Source organism: Doryrhamphus excisus, linkage group LG6 (assembly GCF_037039965.1).
Source record: "Doryrhamphus excisus strain RoL-2023G ecotype Guam linkage group LG6, RoL_Dexc_Guam_v1.1, whole genome shotgun sequence".
Lineage (NCBI taxonomy): Eukaryota > Metazoa > Chordata > Actinopteri > Syngnathiformes > Syngnathidae > Doryrhamphus > Doryrhamphus excisus.
Window position 1 is genome coordinate 14878078 of NC_136362.1, and position 21441 is coordinate 14899518.

Here is a 21441-nt window from a genome sequence, read left to right on the forward strand (position 1 = left end):
GTGAAACTATGCCAAAGTTTCAGTTAATGAGGATTGCACATTTGGACGTGAAAGAAGAGTGGGATGCCTCTGAATGCTCGGTTTCAGAGAGTTTTTTTGTAACACTGGCTCACTGTCGCATCACAGTGGTCATCACAGTTGTCCTATTTTGTGTAAGTAAGCAGTCGTCTGTGTAGCATTATATAGTTTATGTACATCGTCTTACATGCATGCATGTGTGGAGTTGCTAATAGCCTTTTTCCACCACATTTTGGTGGAGTTTTTTTTAAACACGGGTAGTCCCTCAAAAGATGTTTTTCCCCTGTTTATTCAATATGTTTGCAGTGTATTTTCACATGGCTCGGGCCTCAAATCACTGTAGTTGGTGCGTCATTACCCTCAAAGTGACTGTACTGTCAGTGGTTTGCGTTTGCTTGCTTGTTACTCTTCACAACACTCACTTGCAGCACTCTGTGTGCACTAGGTAGCGCTTGTCTAGCGGCTCACTTCCTTCTTGAAAGAGCAGGAAGAGACTGAATGACTGACGGGAGGGTTCATTCACTCGTTTGTTCTGCTAGAGAACCAACACGCCCAGGTGCTTAGACAAATGCATAGAGTGAACTCTCTTGTCATCCAACTCTTTGGCGGAAAGAGAGGAGGAAAACAAACACACATACATATGTCAAAATCATTTCTTGTGCTGTTAAATGATTTATTGATTACCATGACAGGCCTATGTCCAATCAAGGTAGGGGTGTGTGGGTGGGCGTGGCTTAAAGAGGCACGAGCAGCTTGTTTAAGGGTGAAGATGAAGTGACAGTCTGAATATAAAACCACAGGAAGACAAATGATGACTTACTGAGTCATGCAAAGCTGCTCCGTCTCGTGGCGTCCCGGAATAAAGCCAAGCGTGGGAAAAGAGCCTAACTGGACTTTAAAGGAAAAAAAAATGCAGTCTCTGTCTTGTGGGAGAAAGATGCTGACAGAGGCGCATCGTCACCTTGCATGTCAAGTTTGCAACACGTTTCAAGTTGATATCTGGCGGCGGAGGGCATACATCACAGACAGGAAGGCCAAGAGCTCAGCCTATAAATGAGTGCACTAATTTACTGCTCTGCCCATCACTCATGTGGCCTGGAGAGTGCAGGAGCTTCGTGACACACACACATTTTGACACATTTACACAAAGGCTTCTTAAAATAGAAAATGAACTGTATGGGCTAGCATAATAACTAAATACCTGCCATAATATCTGCTTTCTCTGCTACCACACGCTGTCTATTCTAGCTAGTAGAACACACAGGAAGTGAAGCCAGCATCCATTTACCAGTAAAACTTGATTTTCTGGAACGCCTTGCAGACAGCTGCCTCGTCTCCAAGGAGAAGCGTCCATTCATCATCGAGTCTCGGAGATGGAGATGTCCCGCTAGCATCTCCGCATCATTCAGCCAATCTCCTCTCCATTGTGTCAGAGGCACTATTTGGAGAAACAAGGCTTTGGCAAATTGGTGGCGCTGCAAATATCTGATGGAGTGCTTGTATAAAAAAAAGGAGTTACGCTGACTCAACTTAAAAGGCAACAAAAGGGCTCTTACATCCAAAGACAAGAGGACGGGATGATTAGATGTGCCGGCCGAGGGCATATGGACGTCTCTGAGAAATTTTTCAGGTGGAACATTTATTTTTATATGAGGATTCATTCACATCTGTCATACACACGGCTGCTTCTGCTGCTACTGTGCACTTAAACACTAAAACACATCACTGGCTTGCTCCATCACTGTTGCCCTCCTGCCCCATGCTCTGTATACATCATAGTGTACTAGAGTGGAAAGTTAGTTATTGAGCTAGCTGCCAGGTACTCCACACATTAACTAAATGATTAATACCCTGATCAATAAACCATTATAAACATCACAGAAGGAGAATTTAGAGCTGTTGTTTTGGCATGGCTTTTGGTTTGCTGAACAGTGAACGCAGCATAGTCCATGTCAACATAATAAGCCTATATAGGACAATGACCCATATTTGGACATTTGTTCAGAAATGCACCCAGAATGCTTAGCATTAATGAGACACCTAACTCACGAGACGATACACCAGATTGGGTCCACGAGAACATGAACTGTAAGAAAAGTACAATGAAAAACTGAGTGGACAAATTTTTTATTTAACCGTACCAAAAGCTCATTTTCCTGCAAATTAGTGGTCAAAGATTCATTCATTTTCTACCGGTTATCCTCACGAGGGTCGCAGGGGGTGCTGGAGCCTATCCCAGCTGTTTTCGAGCGAGAGGCGGGGTACACCCTGGACTGGTCGCCAGCCAATCACAGGGCACATATAGACAAACAACCATTCACACTCACATTCATACCTATGGACAATTTGGAGTCGCCAATTAACCTAGCATGTTTACGGAATGTGGGAGGAAAGCGGAGTACCCGGAGAAAACCCACGCATGCACGGGGACAACATGCAAACTCCACACAGAGATGGCAGAGGGTGGAATTGAACTTGGGTCTCCTAGCTGTGAGGCCTGCGTGCTAACCACTCATCCACCGTGCAGCCCACGGTAAAAGATATTCTTGGCAAAATAAACCACTTTTGGGTTACATTATGAATTTTTTTTACAGCTATCAGCCGTGTATTGCATAGCTTAGAGTCATAATTATCTTTGATAAAAACACCTGACGTATTTCTTACAGCAGAGTAGAGACGTAACCTCCCTATGAGGAAGCTTTTTAGTTTAACTTCAACACAATATTAATATTTTAGTCTGTTTCTGGGCTGTTTGCTTGAAGGTCAATGCTTTAAATTTCAGCTTTTATTCCCCTCCGGTCTTCCTCTTGCTCGTTCCTGGTCCAGATGGGACTCAGACAAATACATTTGCAAGTTATATGAAGGCTCCTCTTGCCGAATAATCAGAGGTGGATGATTCATGCAGGAAATACACTGTATGTGTGTAAAGCAACACTGCAGCTCATCAGAAGGGTGGCGTGTAGCCAACACTGAATCCTAACAAGCAGTGCCTCTTGTAGTGTGCTTGCAAACAGAATGTAAGAATAAGGGTTAATTTCATGTTGACATGGTATTACAAGCCATGCCTTTTTAAAGGATTCTTCCTGACTGAATCACTTTTATGTGGGAATTGCTTCACACTCACATACAGTCTGAAATGTTGAATCAACAACGTTCAGTCTTGTTTCCTCACAGGAAATTTTGCTCTGCAGCAGCTCATCACCTGTAAGCGGCATCGGAATGATACCCTGATGTACACCATCCCAAGCCAGGCCCCTCGAGAGTTGACAGAATCGCTCTCTTTCCCTGCTTTTGCCGCCTTCGCTATCAGAGTGCCACAGTGATGCGGGGAGACCCCCTCTGATCTGGGATCAGCTGGGTGTTTGATGGCCTGATCTCAACATCAAAACAGTTGGGGGGGCCTTTCTAGTGAAGTAAGTATCCCACTGCGGGGGCTGTGGGGAAACCAGTTTTGTTCCGCGCTGCTTGTCGAGTCAAGTGGCAGTCATGTCTGATTAAAACTGAGCGGTCGATGCAAATGAGGCTTGCTCAAGCAGATGTGGTGGCATGGAACTTTAATGGTGACATTGTCTTACTAATCCTCAACATATGGAAGAATAGCTTCAAACATTTATAAGGACTTTGTTAGTATCAATTATTCCTTGTCGCTTAATGAACTCCGATTTTGGATTTTTCGACTAGTGCTTGAGCAGTAAATGGATGTGACAATTTGTGTGATTAGACCAATGGTTGTGCAAAGCGACAAACAAACATCAAATGGTCCTTTTGGTCCACCAAATAAACATTTTATAAAACTGCATTTATAAAAAGTACTAGACAGCTTTTACCAGCTTTGCCACTGTATTTTTTCCCTTTCAGACTGACATTTTTATTAAATGTGTGTGAATGTACGGACAGCTGTGTGAAGCAACAAACAAACATAGTAAGAATAAGAATGAGTAAGAATTACTTAGTTCGTGAATACAGTCAGTTTTTTACTACAAAAAGCATTTGGACAAAACATTGTTTTATAAAAGTGGCATTAAATTAACTAAAAATGAATGTTGACACTTTTTCGTTTGTTTTCTTGATTATGATAACTGCTATCAGTTTACTGATACTTCAGCAAAAGCCAGTGCAGTGTTTTAAATTACTGGCGGTGCCAATTTAGTTGTTCTAGAATGAGTGTTGAGGCGTACATTTCAATGCATTCCAGTACTCGTTATAAATGTTATGACGGTAACATTGCCACTTTAAATTGGCCGTAGGCTTTTTTTTATTATTTTTACTGCAGTCACTCTATAAATCTATTGTGTTTGTCTCCTTTTCCAGCATCCCTCTACCACTGCACGGTAGCACATGGATTTCAAGACCTCAAATGAAGAGGTTTGTAACATTTAATCAATCCCCGTGAATGGGGAGCATTTTGTGTTTTTTTTTCCGCAGTAGCATCACTTTATGTCTGGATATATTTATCGGCGTATGCTTGGCAGGAGATGTCCTTGCAGTGTAAATAAGCATGCATGTTATTGGAGATAATGATGGTATGTATGGCGATAGCGATATGAGGCAGAGATGAGGCCAATTATGAACAACGCAAGCTCCACCACAGGTCACCAATGCTCATCCATGTGTGGTGCTCTCTGACCCCCGCCTCTGTGCTGCGGTGCCCTCATTTTGCCGACTTAATGGCCCTCACAGACATACATTTGTCTTTGTAGAGTGCCAGTGTTCTTCCATTCTTCATGTCGCAGCTAGCTGCGGGCCCGAGGTTCCTCATTACCAGTGAAAGATAACTGACCTGCAGTGGAGCTAACGCATTGCAAACATGCAGCGCTGCCTTGTTAAGTGATGACTGGTGTGTCCCTTGCTGACGAGGATGCTGACACCAGTGGCTCCTTTTCTTTTAGTAGTCCTGTCAGGTGAAGGTGCTTCCTTTATTTAGACCCTTTTAAGTCAAGGGCAGACAGGCATCGTAATTAGCCAGGGAGGGGAGCGATGGCAGTATGCAAATGTATGCAAATGTGCATGTTTATATGCGTGATTGGAAGCACACACGCACAGTCCTCCTGCTTGTGTAATGCAGGGAAATTACAACAGAGCCCTCTCAATTTCACAGCTTCTTAATTTGTTAGCCGCACACATCAAAAGTTTCTCCTTTGAAGGATTGTGTGGATTTACGACAACAAGCAAGAGAGCAAAGACTGCCTACATTTCCATGCTCATTTTTGCAACTTGTCGCCGACATTTCATTTCATGGCCACTTAATTTAGCGACGCGCGGCCTGATGAATGATGTTATCTCTCCAAATGTTCGCAGACAAAGACTGGGATTTATTTGATGCAAGAAGGTAATGAGGAGCCGTTTAATATTCGACTGCACTTGGCTAAAGATATTCTGACCATTCAGGAGCAAGATGTCATCTGTGTGTCGGGGGAACCTTTCTATTCCAGCGTAAGTAATCACTGACATTACTCACACGCTTTCTTGGTGATGTGCCATGATAGGAATAGTCATAGTAAACAAGTAACAATTGTCATCAAAGCATCATCAGAATGAAATAGCCCTTTTATCACAATATGAACATAATAACTCAAACAATAGTTATTTTTCTGTTAATATCACATTAAAGGGACGTCCACTCCGAAAGTGTTTTATGGCTTCAGCCTTTCATCCACAAGGAAACAGTTTTGGGTGGTGTGAAAGGGTATTTGTTGTTGCTGTGTTGAAGAAGTGACAAGCCGACAAAATATCCAAATACTGCGACTGCCATGACTGACATCCATGTTTTGTATTACTGTCCAAAATTGACTTGCAGAAGTAATTCCACTTCATCATCAGTCTAAACAAGCCTTGGTAAATTGAAGCTGATGAACGCTCGTGCGTTCTTACTTCTTCTATAGTTTTGCTGTTGTGTGGTTCTGTCTGTCGGGTGTTTACTAATCAGACTCAGTGTGGATGCATATTTTTATCAGCACACCAAGAAAATAAATGTTTTCTTGTGGACAAGGCTCTAAAAAGTTTCAACTTTAATAATACAGTGGAACCTCAGTTAGCGTCTGACATAGTTTGCATGTCTTTCTCTTAACATTGAAACTCTCCAATTTTGCCTTTGCGTACATTTTCTGGTTAGTGTCCAATATGTCGCATATCTTGTTGAGTTATTAATACACAGCATGAGTCCAATGGTGTTATTAATGTACATAGTTTTATCACAAAATGTCCTTTTAGCATTGTTAAATTGTTAAGAAAATTGCAACCACAACTGGAAGTCAGCTATAAATATATTTTCATAGTTTTACATGCATAAAACTATTGTAAATTGACAAGGGACACATGGACATTTAAGGTGGGGCGGCGTAGCTCAGTTGGTAGCGTGGTCGTCTCCCAACCTGAAGGTTGTGGGTTCGAGCCTCATGTTGAAGTATCCTTTGGCAAGATACTGAGCCCCCAGTTGCTGTTTCAGTGGGTAAATGTGCTCACAGTGTCAGAGCGCCTTGGAGGTGGAAGAGTGCTATACAAGTGAAAGACCATTTACCAAGGTTATGTTTACTATTAAAAGTAACCTTGAATGTTCATTTAGGCCTACCTCTCCCATTCATCATTTATATGTATTCATCTTACATTTTCTGCAAAATTGTAATGTCAAATTCTAATTGTAAAACTATAAAAGCACGTTTTGTGTTAACATTCTTGACATTCTGGAACATTATTTCTCATGGGAAAAATGTATTGGGTTAGCATCCCTTGCAATGAGAATCTGATTCATAATTCGAACCAAGGTTCCACTGTGAATGACAAAGGTGTTATAAATCTTAACAAAAAAAAAAAGAGGCTAACCACTGTTAATTTTATGTTAGCATGGAGGCAATGCTATTCTCATCAAGTGAATCAGTTAACCACTGTTAGTATCACTATTTGTACTAATAGAATGTTAAAAAGTTGAATGAGAAAGTCCGAATTTGATTGGCTTTATTTCAAACATTCATACAGTGTTACATTGAAATGCATCACATATATACTATACACAATTGCTACATGTGTCTGAAAAGGAGCTGGAAGAATCAGAGCTTATTAAACCAGGTCACAGCAGTTGCCAATTCAGTTGTATATTTTCTACATCCACACATAAAATCACAAAATCACACAAAAGTGGGGCATCCAGGTGAAACCCCAGGACATTGCACCCATCGCTTAGCCCCGCCTCAAAGAGATGGGGGGCAAATAAGCAATGAGTTTCCTCGCCCTCACAGCGGTGAGGAGCTCATTCATCCGTGTGGAGCTCCGAGTAGAGCTGCTCCTCCTTCACATTGAGAGGAGCTAGTTGAGGTGTCTCGGGCATTTAGTCCGGACGCCTCCCTGGTGAGGTGTTCAGGGCATGCCCAGTCAGGAAAAGGTCCCAGGGCAGAGCTCGGACACAATGGAGGGATTATGTCTCACAGCTGGCCTGGGAACACCTTGGTGTCTTCCCGGTGGCGCCAGAGGAGCTGGCCGGGGACCGGGAAGTCTGGGCTTCCCAACTTAGACTGCCGCCCCCGCAATCCGGATAAGCGAAGGAGAATGGAATGTGGAAAATTATTCAAATATGTATTCCAGAAATTCTTCTAGTCACACCCCTAACAGAGACTACTCCTTCTGTGAGAATAATAACTAAGAGCAAAACTGTCAGAATTCATGTCTTGATGCTCTCACAAATCTTCAAATTCCAGCTTTAGAGGCATATTTCTCCAGAAGGTTGCGGTTGATGTACACATTCTACGACCTCCTTTAATGGTTCCACTGTATCATTTTGAAGCAAGATGAAGTTAAGAGATTTAAATTTTCTTGTAAAGTTAAGACTCAGCCAGCCTTGAGACAATAGCTTAGGGAGCATCTATAAAGAAAAAGAAATACGCTAGCAAGGAAAATGCAATAAATTCACTGTGTGCGGGCCCCCGGAATCACTTCACACATCAGTGCGCTGTTATTTGTTATACAACAACATAAAATTGGGGAATATATGTACTGCAGTTGCACAGTTCTGGGGATTTTTTTTGTTATTATTACTTGGAAAGATTTAATAAGAGTGCGGTGTCATTTTTACACTTCAGTGATCTGGAGTTAGCCGCATAACAACAGATTGGAGAAATGAGATCACGCAGGGCTCCAACAGTGTCACAGTCGGCTCTGACTAAAAGTTGGCAGGCGTTCTTTCCAAACAGGTGATAGCTGGAACTGCTGGTAAATTAAAACAATAAAACAAGGAGGAAATGAGATGCTCCAGAAAACTCAGACATGTAAAAAGCCATTTAAGTGCAGCGACATGATGGTTCTTATTGACACAGACCTCCCTTATCTTAAAGTCATTTCTTCCTTCTTGACTGCCTCTATTCCAGGAGAGGACTGTAACGATCCGGAGACAGACGATCGGAGGATTTGGCCTTAGCATCAAGGTAATGTAGGTATTTGCTGGTGAGACTTCTCTCCTAAATGAAGCCACAGCAAGTCTTATTGATTGTCTTACGGCTTCAGGTGTTTTGTGGCGTTGATTCCGTTTCTTCTAATATGTCTCACAGGGCGGTGCGGAGCATAAAATCCCTGTGGTGATATCCAAAATATCCAAAGAACAAAAAGGTACATTGTAGCTTTAGCTAGTTGGCTTATGTACACACTTTACTCATGTTTAATCTTGTTTTTTTTTCTGTGTTTCGTAGCCGAACTCTCTGGGCTGCTTTTCATTGGCGATAGTATTCTGCAGGTAAAGTACACAAATGAGAATATTCTCAGCCTGCCTTGCCAAAATAACAGCAAGCAGTGAACTGATTGGTTGAAAGCACAGAGGCTTGATAATGCCTTTCTTAGCAATATTCAATATTGTCCGGCACTTCATTACCAACACCAATATCAACCCAAATTAGAATAGTTTAAGAAAGACCCTTTACCCTCCCTTTCCATAACCGGCACTTTATGTCATGTTTGGCATGACAGGACGGACCTTTTTGTGCCCTTATTGTGGTTTTCTTTTTCCTGTTAAGTATGATGTGTAGCTGCTTTACAGCATGTGCAGTGTATTTTTATTGGGGATTATTGTGCTTACTGTGAGATAATTCAAATATGAAATGATTCCACAATCAAGACTGGCATTTGTGTGTCTCACTGAAGATAACCTTACACCTAGTGACTGCTGTGAAATACTACGTATCATCTTTGAATGTGTACTGAATGCCTCATATTTGTATTTTACTTCCTTTAGCCATTTTTATGCTTGAAATGCTTAATTTAGGAAGAAAATATAATGTAAATATGTATATTATGCATTTTTCGTAAGCAATTAATTAATTAACTAATTTTAACTAACTAATAAGAGGCCGTATTCAACCATGAAACTGCATTATCTTTTAGTTATATAATTTTGGCAATGACTCAGAGCAAAATGTAACACATGGAAATAATTCCACTTCATGGACATACTGCCCTTGTAGCACTTAATATGCTTGCATGTCTCATTTTCATGCCAATATCAGACATTTCTGATAATAATTACTCAAAGTTTCAAAAGATTGCCGTGCAGAACTTTGATTCTTAACACGCAACAACCAATCTGACCTTTTACCTCAGCTACCTTCTGTCAGGAAGCCTTTGAAAATCAATAGGATTCCTGCTTTGACATAGAACAATACTTCATTTTGTTTTTAAAATTGTATTCTGACAACACTGAACTAGCAATGTAACATTTGATCTTAGCTACCTTACATTCTTTGTGACAGATTAATTTGCGGGGGTGCTGGAGCCTATCCCAGCTGTCTTGGGGCGAAAGTCGGGGTACACCCTGGACTGGTCACCAGCCAATCACAGGGCACATAAAGACAAACAACCATTCACACTCACATTCATACTTATGGACAATTTGGAGTCACCAATTAACCTCGCATGTTTTTGGAATGTGGGAGGAAACCGGAGTACCCGGAGAAAACCCACGCATACACAGGGAGAACATGCAAACTCCACACAGAGATGGAATCGAACACAGGTCTCATATCTGTGTGGCCTGCACTAACCACTCGACCATCGTGCAGCCCTTTTTGCGACAGATGTCCTTCAAAATCAGTAGGACCCTTGGTTTGACTTTAAATTACGACCAAAAGTCCGCAAAGGGTGGTGTCATAATTGCTGCCGACAGATTCGTTTTTTTGCAGTCACCATTCAAAATCAATAGTGTTCTTGATCTTTTTTCAGATTCCCCTCAAATTAAAATAGAATTATTGCATGGCCAGTGAATCTATCTCAGATATACTTTAAGATGGATATCATTGGTGTGGATGATTGAGCACAGAAATAGAAGATTTAAATTGATTCCATGTGACCTAAGCTGCTTATGCTATATATTTTGTCAAACCCTTGCTGCAATACTGATTCATTAGCCCTCAAAATGAAGCTTTAATTAAGAAAACAGTTGAGTTATGACCTGTCGAGGGAAATATGTAGTCCCAACAAATACAAGTCCTAATGACAATAATATTGATGTAAGTTAGCAGGTTCTGTTCATTCCAAAAAGAAAAGCTGGCTATGTTGGTGATTCATCACTTATCAGCCATAAATATCAAGTTTTGTATTGATGGACGTAAATTTCCTGCTCACAGTTTTCAGTGCTGGCTTCATTAATCATGTAGCAGGGTGAGCTGCCAGCAGCAGCAGCACTGTATTTACACTCGCACTGTGCTGTTCTTTGCAGATAAATGGAATAAACGTGAGAAGCTATCGCCATGAGGAAGTGGTAAGCTGTCGGCCGCTATCAGCTTTTTTGATTTGCATCTTTCATACATAAACTCTAGGTTTCATCTTTTATCATGGCTTTATTGTAGCAACATGTCACTAGAAACTCCTGCAGCATGAATAATAAACATTGTTGTCTTCCAGGTTCAGGTTTTGAGGAACGCTGGTGAAGAAGTCACTCTGACTGTTTCTTTCCTCAAGAAGACTCCAGCCTTCCTTAAACTGCCTCTGTGTGAGGATTGCACGTGTAAGTAAATAAGTAAAAAAAATATATTAACATAGCAAACATAAGATGACCCTGAATATATTTTCCCATATAAAGAGCAACTCTGCATCTTAACACACGCAACTGTTCATCAATATAGGGAGATATTAGATGCACCATTTTATCCACATTATCTTTAAAATCAGATTTATATAGATATTTACAGGGCGTTTAGGAAACCATGAATTATTATTTTTTTTAATTGCACAAGGCCTACACTTACACTAATCTACCTCTGCACAAAATGAAACCAACACCTATAAGTCAACAACTTCATGTTGTTTTTTGGGGGGAGGGTTTGCCCATCATCCACAGTCCGTATGTGAGACATCTGTCATGATTCAGCATGAGCTGGATTTTGGATCCCAAAGCACGGAGAGACTGTGAGAGCACTTGTTTCTAGTGCAGACAAAGCAGGCCGAAACAAACTCTTTGACATCAGCCAATGTCAAGGATACCAAAATCTCTGAGCGACTGCCAACTGGGTCTTGAAGATTTCTGGAAAATGTCATCCAAGTAAATGAAGCAAAATATATGAATAATGTCCCTGAAGATCGTAAAGGAGGCAATGGAATACTGCAACAGCGTTAGTGAGACCGAATGGCATTACCAGGTATTCAAAGTGCCCGTGCGGCGTATTAAAAGCCTTCTTCCAGTCACTAATCCGCACTAAATGATAGGCGTTGTGCAGTTCAACCGTGGAAAAAATTCTGGAGTTTTGTAAAACCAAAAATGCTGAGTCCATTTCTGACAGCCCATAGCAATTTCTAACAGTGATTTCGTTGAAGCCTCGGTAGTCATAAGATTTAGCCTTCTTTTTGACAAAGAAAACCCAGTTCCAATGGAGACGAGGAAGGCCGACTAAGGCCCGAGTCCTAGGAGGAAGATATATATTCTTCAAGGGCCTTTTGCTCGGGGCCAAGACATTATACATTTGGGCGTAAAGTAGAGTCAGGGTGCAGCTTGATGATGCAATCGTATGGTCGATGAAGAAGTAAAGTCTGGGCCCTGTCCTTACAAAAGACTTATTTGAAGTCATAATACTCAGTAGGGATGCCCGACAAATTGATCCTTTCAATAGGAGTGTGAAGGCAGTTGGCATGGCAAAAAGTGCTCCAACTATCTATTCTCGCCCTACCCCAAGCTATCACAGGATTATGAAGCTTGAGCCAAGTTAAGCCTAGCAGAACAGGCGCGGACTGAGAGGGAATAATAAAAAAATCAAATGGACTCATGGTGGTTACCAGATAGGCGGAGTGACAAAAACTCTTGGTTTGGTGCGTGTCTACCGCCAGAGGGTTCCCATTCAAGGACTGTACCTCCTCGGGAGCCTGCAGTTTAACTCTTAACAAGCTGATGCTCGACAAACCCACAATCCAAAAAGGTAGCATCAGCCCTGGAGTTCCCCATCTGAGGTTGTTCTATTCTGGCGGTGAGACATGTCATCGAACAGGTCATGCTGAACACCTCGAGATATGACGGTCTGCATGGCCGCAATACAGGCAAAGATGGAGTTTGCTGCGGTGTGATCTCTCCAACTTCATGAGGCGAACTCCAGCTGCATGGGAACCTCCAAATGGAGCGTGGAAGGATCAGTGGTGGTCGTATCCGCGTGTTCCAGTCCCTCGTCATCTGTGTCAATATTGGCTGTGATATCAACGTGACGCTGCCGGGTCTCTCCTCCTCAGTGTTTTATCCAGCCGGATGGCCAGGTCGATAAGTCCGTCCAGGGAAGTGGTATCATCCCACACTGCCAGTTTGTCTTTAATGTGGACATTCATGGCTTTACAGAATATGCTGCTCAAAGCCACCTCGTAGCTGCTTTCAACTGTCAATACTTGAAAGTCAATTGAACAGGCTGCTACCGAGCGTCCCTTCTGCTTGATATCAAGCAAGTGGTTACCCGCTTCCCTACCACGGATGGCATGGGCAAAAACCTTCATCATTTCTGACAATGTGTAAAGACTAGCCTTGCTTATAGCCAGAGTCTATGCCGCTGCCTTGTCATGAGCAAGCTCATAATGAATGCTACCTAAGCGTGGTCTGGAGTGTAAGTTCCAGGTTGTTGATTGAACACAGGGGAGCATTGGTGAAGGAACTGTTCAGAAGAAACTGACTCTCCAGAAAAATGTGCAAGATGAGGAATGTTCGGCTCGCAGTGCAAAACCGTAGTGGTGACTGCCATAGTAGGAGAGCTAATGGCTATATCGCTGGAAGGTGGAGAGAGACCCTCCGGAGAGATGCGGGCGCAAACCCTCTGAAAGCGCTGGTCTGTTGCTGCCACATTAACCGATAAGGCAGCAATGGCCTGCTGGCCCTAATTGCATGCGACATGATGTCAATCCTATTATGTGACTGTTTGTGTAGCTTAGTACATCTGTGTACAGGATGTAGTGTCCCAGGCTATGCATGATACATTCATATTCATGTACTGCACACCCAGGGAAATATAGGCCTTATGATGGCACAGTGTTTATTGGTACACATGTGTGCACATGTGCGTTACTGTGTACGTACGTTGTTTGAGTTTAACAATTAATATATGGACACCTGTGGCTAACAGGGCATGTTCACTCTCCGGCAGGGGATGGCACTGATGTAATCATTTTCTCGAGATAGACGGACATAGTCCCAAAGATCGACTGGTGGCTCACGATCGATGGGTTGGTGACCCTTGTGACGTAGAGCTTCAAAATGCTAAAAGAAGAAATGCGAGTGAGACAAAATAAATTTGAGTTAGCAATTTATTTACAAACAAGCATTAAATTGCATACTGTTCATATGCTGGTGAAAAATGTAAGACCACATTGATGAATGAAAGGTTGAAGACATTGAAGACACAATGTGGCAGCAATATCAACACCATACCACCTTTGGGTTTTATAATGAGTTATTTCTTGAATTCAGTATTGTTTCTCACTGTCTTCATCACATTGTAACATTTGCAACTTACTTTGATTCAATTTTGGGTTATAGTATTGAGATTAAAAACACTTGAATTCAAGAAACAACTCATTGCAAAACAGGAAGGTGGTGTCTGTGTTGATCTGGGAACAGTCACATCAAGAATCACGTCTTCAATGAAGGTAAAGGTAACCTTAAATGTTTACTTTACACTTTCATTCGTCATTTATATGCATTTACAATTGTTCTAAGCATGTAAATCTCTAATTGGAAGACTGTAAAAACGTGTTTTGTGTTAACATTTTTGACTTTCTGGAGCAATTTAATTGGATTCATATTATTTTGAGATTTTGAATATTGATTCGGTTAGCATTCATTTCAGTTAGATTCTGACTTCTGGAACTGATTGACACTAACTCAGGTTCGAATGTATTATACTGTACTTATGGCTTCTTTGTGTGTGTGTGTGTTTGTCCTGATGCTACTTAGCTTAATAAGATAAGAACATCAAAAGGACACATTGCTCATATCAAGGGACTCAACTATAAAGTGAAGCAAAATGACACAACTCATTGTGGCGCACTTGATTTCTCTTGCATTGGAAAGCTTCATCCTGTCATCAGACTTGGGAGCTTTTATAAAAGCCTTTCATAAGCCTATATAGGCCAGGTTGACTGGACGGTCGACTGAATGCAAATTGGCACAAAGCAGCGGAAGCCTACCAGAAAAATCAGGGTTTTTTGTTCACAGATATATCATAGGGTTTTTGTACTTGCAGGCATCCCCAGTGACCAGAGCAGCGGGACCTCATCTCCATTGTGTGATAGTGGCCTGCACTTGAACTACCATCCTAACAACACGGTACTATGCTTCATCAATTCAGAGTTTATGCATACTGGGAAGGAAGTTTCTGTGTTAAGCATATTTCCACTCTACAGGATACATTAGCCATGTTTTACTATTATTTTGCAGAAGAGTCATAAAAAAGCACAGTGCTCCTGACATACAGAGGATCTTTGACTCGCGCTTCTGCAGTAGGTCCTTAAGAGCAGTGGCACAGCACTCTTGTCATGTCGAGGATCTTTAATTCTCATTTTTTATGCAGATTCCTACAAACAGCTTGTCGCTCCTTTCATTTCACATAAAGGATCGCTAACTACCATTTTTGCTGTAGATTCCAAAAAACAGCAGAGCATTCCTGTCCTGTCGCAGTAGCTTTTAAGGCTCTTCAGACTAGCTTTTCTGCAATAGGTCCTTAAAAAAATAATACGGTTGTGTTTTGGTCCTTCGGCAGGACACACTGTCCTGTTCTTCGTGGCCTACATCACCTGGACTCCGCTGGGAGAAGAGATGGGTGGACCTCCGCCTCATACCGCTGCTTCACTCTCGCCTCTCTCAGCACATGCCAGGCTCTGATGTGTGCAGGTAACAAAGAACTAGTGTTACATTCCCACAGAAGCATCATGTTGGTTTTTTTTCACATCAGTCGTATTCATCTGCTTTTGGCCAGACATATTAAACTCACACACACACACTGTTTGATATGTTGAGCCATTAAGCTGTGCTTGGATACATTTCCATGAGGGCTACCACTGCAATATGTATGTGCATTGACTCTTAATGGAGCATAATTGTTTATTATATGTATTAAGAACTAAATTTACCAATCTGCTGGTTTGGATTTAATTAACAACAAGGGAATGAAGAGTAGCTGGAAAATTGCTGGAAATGAGTTAAGAGAGATTGTTTGGCATGATAGAAAGCCTGACAAATACATTAGCCATAACATATAGTGCATTTAACTGGAAATTTAGATGTGTTATGATAAAAACAAATATTTAGAAAACAGTAACCTTAAAAATATCTTAAAATGTCAACTATAAAATACATAAAAATAATAACTTCAAAATACTCAAAGCTGCTTTACAAAAAATGATAAAACCAAATTAAAGCACATTGAAAATGCAATGGTTACCCAAATTAAGAATCACCATAAAGCAGCTACACATGATAACCCGCATAGATCTTTCAGAATTTGTTGATAAATGGTATAGGAGTTGATAATAATAAAGTAACGTTGGAAAGGCTACAGCTTCAGCAACAGTTTGTCGGCTAGTCCAGCTGCATACCGGCCCATTTTCACAAAACAGTCCAGTGTGAAATGCCGTTGACGGATTAAAATGTTATTATTTTGCTAGTAGAGAATCAGGAACTCCAACTCCTTTCGCCTGCTGTTTGCCTCATTAGGAATTGTAAAGAAATTTAGCTCTGCCTTACACCCGAAAAAACACTTCCTGGTAGACATTGATAACACAGTGAACAGAGAAGCAGAGCTTGGGAGAGGGCAGAGAGTGTATCTGTCCTACAGCGCACGCCCATATGAGGAAGCCCGGCACTGTGTGACATCAAAGCGAGTCAGTGTTAGAAAAAACTTTATAAAACCAAGCTTTCAGAGCCACTGCTTTCCAAAATGCGCAAACCTCATTATCTGAAACTTTGGCATTGTTTAACACGAGAATACAACATTCTAACAACATTCATAGTTCAGAAAAGTGGAATAAGCACTTTAAAAGTCCCTTTAAAAATAATTATTACAAAACTGTGAAAAAGAAAATAAATATTAAGCACACATTTTAAAAAGGTTTGAGCCGTTTGTGTTGTTATAGTGTTTCATACTAAACTGCATGTGCAAAGCTAAATATAAATACAAAGAATTGTAGAAATTATCTAAGAAACTATTTGGTTGGCTGACCTTTCTCATGTGGGTATACTTAGCAATCATGTGATTGGTCTGGGATCTTGTGTACATGCATTTATTGCCGTAGTGGCCAGAATAAATCCTGATATATAATATATGGATCCATACAGAAAGATGTCCCCTGAAAACCTCCTCATGATGGATTATATCCCATTATTTGTGTTTGTAGGTTCAAAGAGCTGACCACAAAGTTTTTTTATCTTGATGCCACTTTGTCCTCCTATTTCTTTCCAAGGAAAAATGGTTTCCAGGTCATTGCTGTGGATGGTGTGTGCAGTGGTGTGCTCCAGTTCCCCACGGCCGAAGACTGCTTGGACTGGCTTCAGGCGACAGGCAGCAACATCTCCAATCTCACCAAGCACAACGTGAGCATAAAGAATTTTTTTTTTTCCTTTCCGTGTCCCATGTGAACCACTAATGAGATGTGTAGCGGTGCAACAGTTCGCTTTTGCAAATGTCACTGCATGATGTAGTCACACGTTCACGTAACAGTGCAGTAACAGCACACGTGTTTGCAATGAACAAAATGAACACCATAGTTTGTCTAGCCGAACTAGCAGGGGAGGGGGGGCTGCTACATAGCTCCTCCGCTCTTGCTTGTACCAGTAGTCTTCCATCCTTTTATGCTTCCACTTCGCTTCAAGCGAATGAAAACGAGCTTGTTAAAGTGAAAAAAACAAAAAAACAAAATGAGATGTGTAATTATCGCGATTGTGTGTATGTGTGTGAGTTTGTGTGTGTATGAGAGGAGGGCTGAGGGTGTCGTCTGGGAATAATGGCGCCTCAGTTAATTGGAGTGGACGCAGTATTAAATGTAACAGCGATGACTCACAGCCAGTATGGCCCTGAACAACCCAGTGCTGGGTGGCCTTTTGCAAAAGGTGTGTGAGTGACAAATATACAACACAGTCCGATCAGTGTGTGCATGTTTTATTTTCTTCTTTCCCCACACACACATACATCTTCTCACTTGTATTTAAAGAGCTATACACACAAGGAGTTTAGGTCATGGTGAAACATCAATGTTGTCGCCATGACAACTTCTGCATCCATTGAGGTGTGTTGTTCTAAGTCTAACTTCCTCGTTTGTTGTACTGTAAATATACAGGAAGAAAGAACACTGTTGATTTGGGAACATATTGTATATGTATGTATATGTACGAACCCTATTGATTTTATCGGGTAAGATGCGGGGTACACCCTGGACTGATCGCAAGCCAATCACAGGGAACATAGTATAGACAAACAACCATTCACACTCACATTCATACCTATGGACAATTTGGAGTCGCCAATTAACCTAGCATGTTTTTGGAATGTGGGAGGAAACCGGAGTACCCGGAGAAAACCCACGCATGCACGGGGAGAACATGCAAACTCCACAGAGATGTACGAGGGTGGAATCGAACTCGGGTCTCCTAGCTGTGTGGCCTGCGTGCTAACGACTCAACCTTTGCTTTTGATATTTTACTAAAAATAAATATTGATGCACTGTATCTATATATGACTCACAGCACATGTTTACCAACTCCGTCAACTAAGAAACAAAGAAAGTGTTCAGTCTTTAACGGGGTCTGCAACGCGCAGTGCAGCCCTGCACACAATGGGGTCAAACAAGCGACCACATCTCACTGATGGGTGCCACATACGAGAGGTGACATACGTCGCATCGAGTCATTAAGTTTCAATGGAACCTGCGAGGCAGGGCGATTATTGTGAGTCTTTGTCCAGCCAAGCGACATGTGAAATCTGCGTGTTTTTAATTTTATGCTTGTGCGTGTCACCATGCAATCCCAGAAAGTTGTAAAATGTTCAAGTTTCATAGCTGTTGCCCAGACAAGGATCAATCAGCAAGAGTTTTATTGACCAACCAATGAGTCAACAGGATGCTAGGTAGGTGAACATAAAAAAAAGAATACTTGCTATGTCCAAGCTATTTATGGTTTAAGTCTGCATGTTCATTTCATAGCAAATTGAAAGGGAAGGTTTAACAATCACAATAAAGCAGTATACTGGAGTAGAGTTACCACCTTTAAATGGGACAGGATATTAATGTGTCACCTATGAGGGACGTTAAGGACATCGGGTAAAAAAGACAAATAGTTTTTTTAACATCCAGTTGGCTTCATTTAATGTTTGGCTGTCGATGGTACATAAATATATATATACATATATATATATATATATATATATATATATATACATAAATCGGGCTGCATGGCGGACGAGTGGTTAGTGCAGGCCTCACAGCTAAGAGACCCAGGGTTCAATTCCACCCTCGGCCATCTCTGTGTGGAGTTTGTATGTTCTCCCCGTGCATGCGGGGGTTTTCTCCGGGTACTCCGGTTTTCTCCCACATTCCCAAAACATGCTAGGTTAATTGGTGACTCCAAATTGTCCATAGGTATGAATGTGAGTGTGAATGGTTGTTTGTCTATATGTGCCCTGTGATTGGCTGGCCACCAGTTCAGGGTGTATCCCGCATCTTGCCTGAAGACAGCTGGGATAGGCTCCAGCACACCCACGACCCTTGTGAAAGGGGCAGAAAATGAATGAATGAATGATAAAAATATCTGGTCGTAATACATATTCTATATGTTTATTGTAATAAAAATATTGAAACATATGTATATAATAGGCTGCACAGTGGACAAGTAGTTAGCGCGCAGGCCACACAGTTAGGAGACCTGGGTTTGATTCCCCGCTGGGGCATCTCTGTGTGTTATCATCAGACTTCATACCTTGTTTGACTTTTGAGGTATATTTTTCCCAGACTGAATTTTTGATGTGCGTATTGACAGGTGAAGAAGATCAACCGCAATTTTCCAGTTAACCAGCAGGTGAGTGTGCGTGTGCTTCAAAAGATGATTTTTTTTTTTCATCAAATACATTTGATTTTTTTCCATAAGCGAAAGTGAAAGCAGGCCATCCAGTCAGAGAAAGGACATGCTTCATCTTGCCAAGTGTTGCAACCTCAGCTAAATGTTTGCATCATAATCCTCAGAGAAAGAACGAGAAAACAACTTCATTGCCTTCAGTAACTCTCCATGTATGTGTATGTGTTGGTTAATGAATTCATTCAGATCATGCGCACATGAATCCACATGACAGTTCAATGAAGACATGGTCCCAAATCTTTCATCCGCTGTTTTTTGTCAGCCGTCAAACATGTTGGTTCTATCTGGTCTGTTTTAATGAGGAATGATGGTCACACTAGATGTCTTTTTACAACGTTTGTACTTGTCACTTCTTTCCTTTCAACACCCTGCTGATGCGGCCCCCCTGCTTCCACCCGACCCCCCTCCAGCTCCCTTCATATACTGAAGACTGTCACAGCCCATATTAGCACTGTCATTTCATTAGGATTTGAACTTTGAGTCAACTATCCATCCTCCATCCATCTTCTACCACTTATTTGAGGTTGGGTCGCGGGACCCGAGACTTCCCTCTCCCTAGCCACTTGGTCCAACCAGGTCAGTTGGGAAACGTGTCCTGGGTCTTCCCCGAGCCATTCTACTGGTTGGACGTGCCATGAACACCTCCCCAGGGGGCATCCTAACTAAATGCCCAAGCCACCTCATCTGGCTCCTCTCAATGCAGAGGTAGCAGCGGTTCCACTCTGAGTCTCTCCCGGACGATAGTGCTTCTCACCTTATCTCTAAGGGAGAGCCCAGCCACTCTGCGGAGAAAAGTAATTTTGGCCGCTTGTACTTGTTATCTACCTAATACTCATGACCATAGTTGAGGGAAGGAATCTAGATAGGCTGGTAAATTGATTGATGTAGAGTCCGCATCACTGCAGATGCCGCAGCAATCCACCTGTCGATCTCATGTTCCATCCTTCCCTCACTCGTGAACAAGACCCTGAGGTACTTAAAGTCCTCCACTTGGGGCAAGATCTAATCCCAGACCCAGAGATGGCACGCCACCCTTTTCCGGGTGAGAACCATGGAAACGGGTCCAACTTATTGCGGACAGTGCAAACCAAACGCTGTACTCCCCACAGAATTCCTAGAGGAACAAGGTCAAATGCCTTCTACAAGTCCACAAAACACAGGTAGACTCGTTGGCCAAACTCCTATGGTCCCTCAAGGATCCTGCTGAGAGTGTAGAGCTGGTCCACAGTTCAACAACCAGGATAAAAACCTCCTGAATCTGAGATTCAACTGGATGGATGGATGGATGGAAGTTTTTTTAAATTAAAGCCATGTAGACATGAAATAACACCCATGTACTCACCTGTACGTTCATATTATTCAATAGAATAGATATAATCAGATCAGATGTAATAAGCCCTTTAAGTTTACCTTGTAGGGAAGCATTAAAAACAACAATACTTATTGTAAAATAACTTGTAACATAATTTTCTCATTATTAAATCTAACAATTTGTTCCATGTTTGGATTGAGCAGATCATCTACATGGGCTGGACGGACGAGAAAGAGCAGGACTCCGTTCAGGACCGAATGTACTCATCAAAGTTCCTCGCTTTGAGGGGTTCCTCACTTTTTAAGTTCTGCGCTCCTCCGGTAGGCTTTCTTTCAGTCTCACATAGTTTATTTTTATTTTTTTGTTATCATGGCAGGAAAAGGAAGGAGGCTCCCAATCATTTGTGCCGCATTGATCTACCCCGCGATTGATGATGGTCATCAGATGTGTTTACATTGAGGCAGCATCTTACGTTATTATGATAAGTAGCAGAAGCTATGAATGTAATGGAGATGTGCAAATATGGATATATAGGTGCAATTGCCAGCCCAATTTA

The 21441-nt window shown here is 41.7% G+C and overlaps 1 protein-coding gene across 2 annotated transcripts in view; it reads left to right on the forward strand.

The window, feature by feature from the left end:
• sntg1 (syntrophin, gamma 1) overlaps positions 1 to 21441 on the forward strand; it is a 36496-nt gene that overhangs the window by 5963 nt on the left and 9092 nt on the right. The window contains exons 2-14 of one of the 2 annotated variants that reach the window (XM_058066866.2): positions 3193 to 3431; positions 4330 to 4383; positions 5317 to 5451; positions 8373 to 8429; positions 8553 to 8610; positions 8691 to 8734; positions 10709 to 10750; positions 10894 to 10996; positions 14697 to 14779; positions 15213 to 15343; positions 16912 to 17041; positions 19478 to 19516; positions 21089 to 21205. In XM_058066866.2, coding sequence (XP_057922849.1) covers positions 4357 to 4383; positions 5317 to 5451; positions 8373 to 8429; positions 8553 to 8610; positions 8691 to 8734; positions 10709 to 10750; positions 10894 to 10996; positions 14697 to 14779; positions 15213 to 15343; positions 16912 to 17041; positions 19478 to 19516; positions 21089 to 21205 — 966 coding nt within the window. In that variant the 5' untranslated portion in view covers positions 3193 to 3431; positions 4330 to 4356. The remainder of the gene's footprint in view (positions 1 to 3192; positions 3432 to 4329; positions 4384 to 5316; positions 5452 to 8372; positions 8430 to 8552; positions 8611 to 8690; positions 8735 to 10708; positions 10751 to 10893; positions 10997 to 14696; positions 14780 to 15212; positions 15344 to 16911; positions 17042 to 19477; positions 19517 to 21088; positions 21206 to 21441) is intronic. The other variant, XM_078791522.1, reaches the window with a different exon arrangement.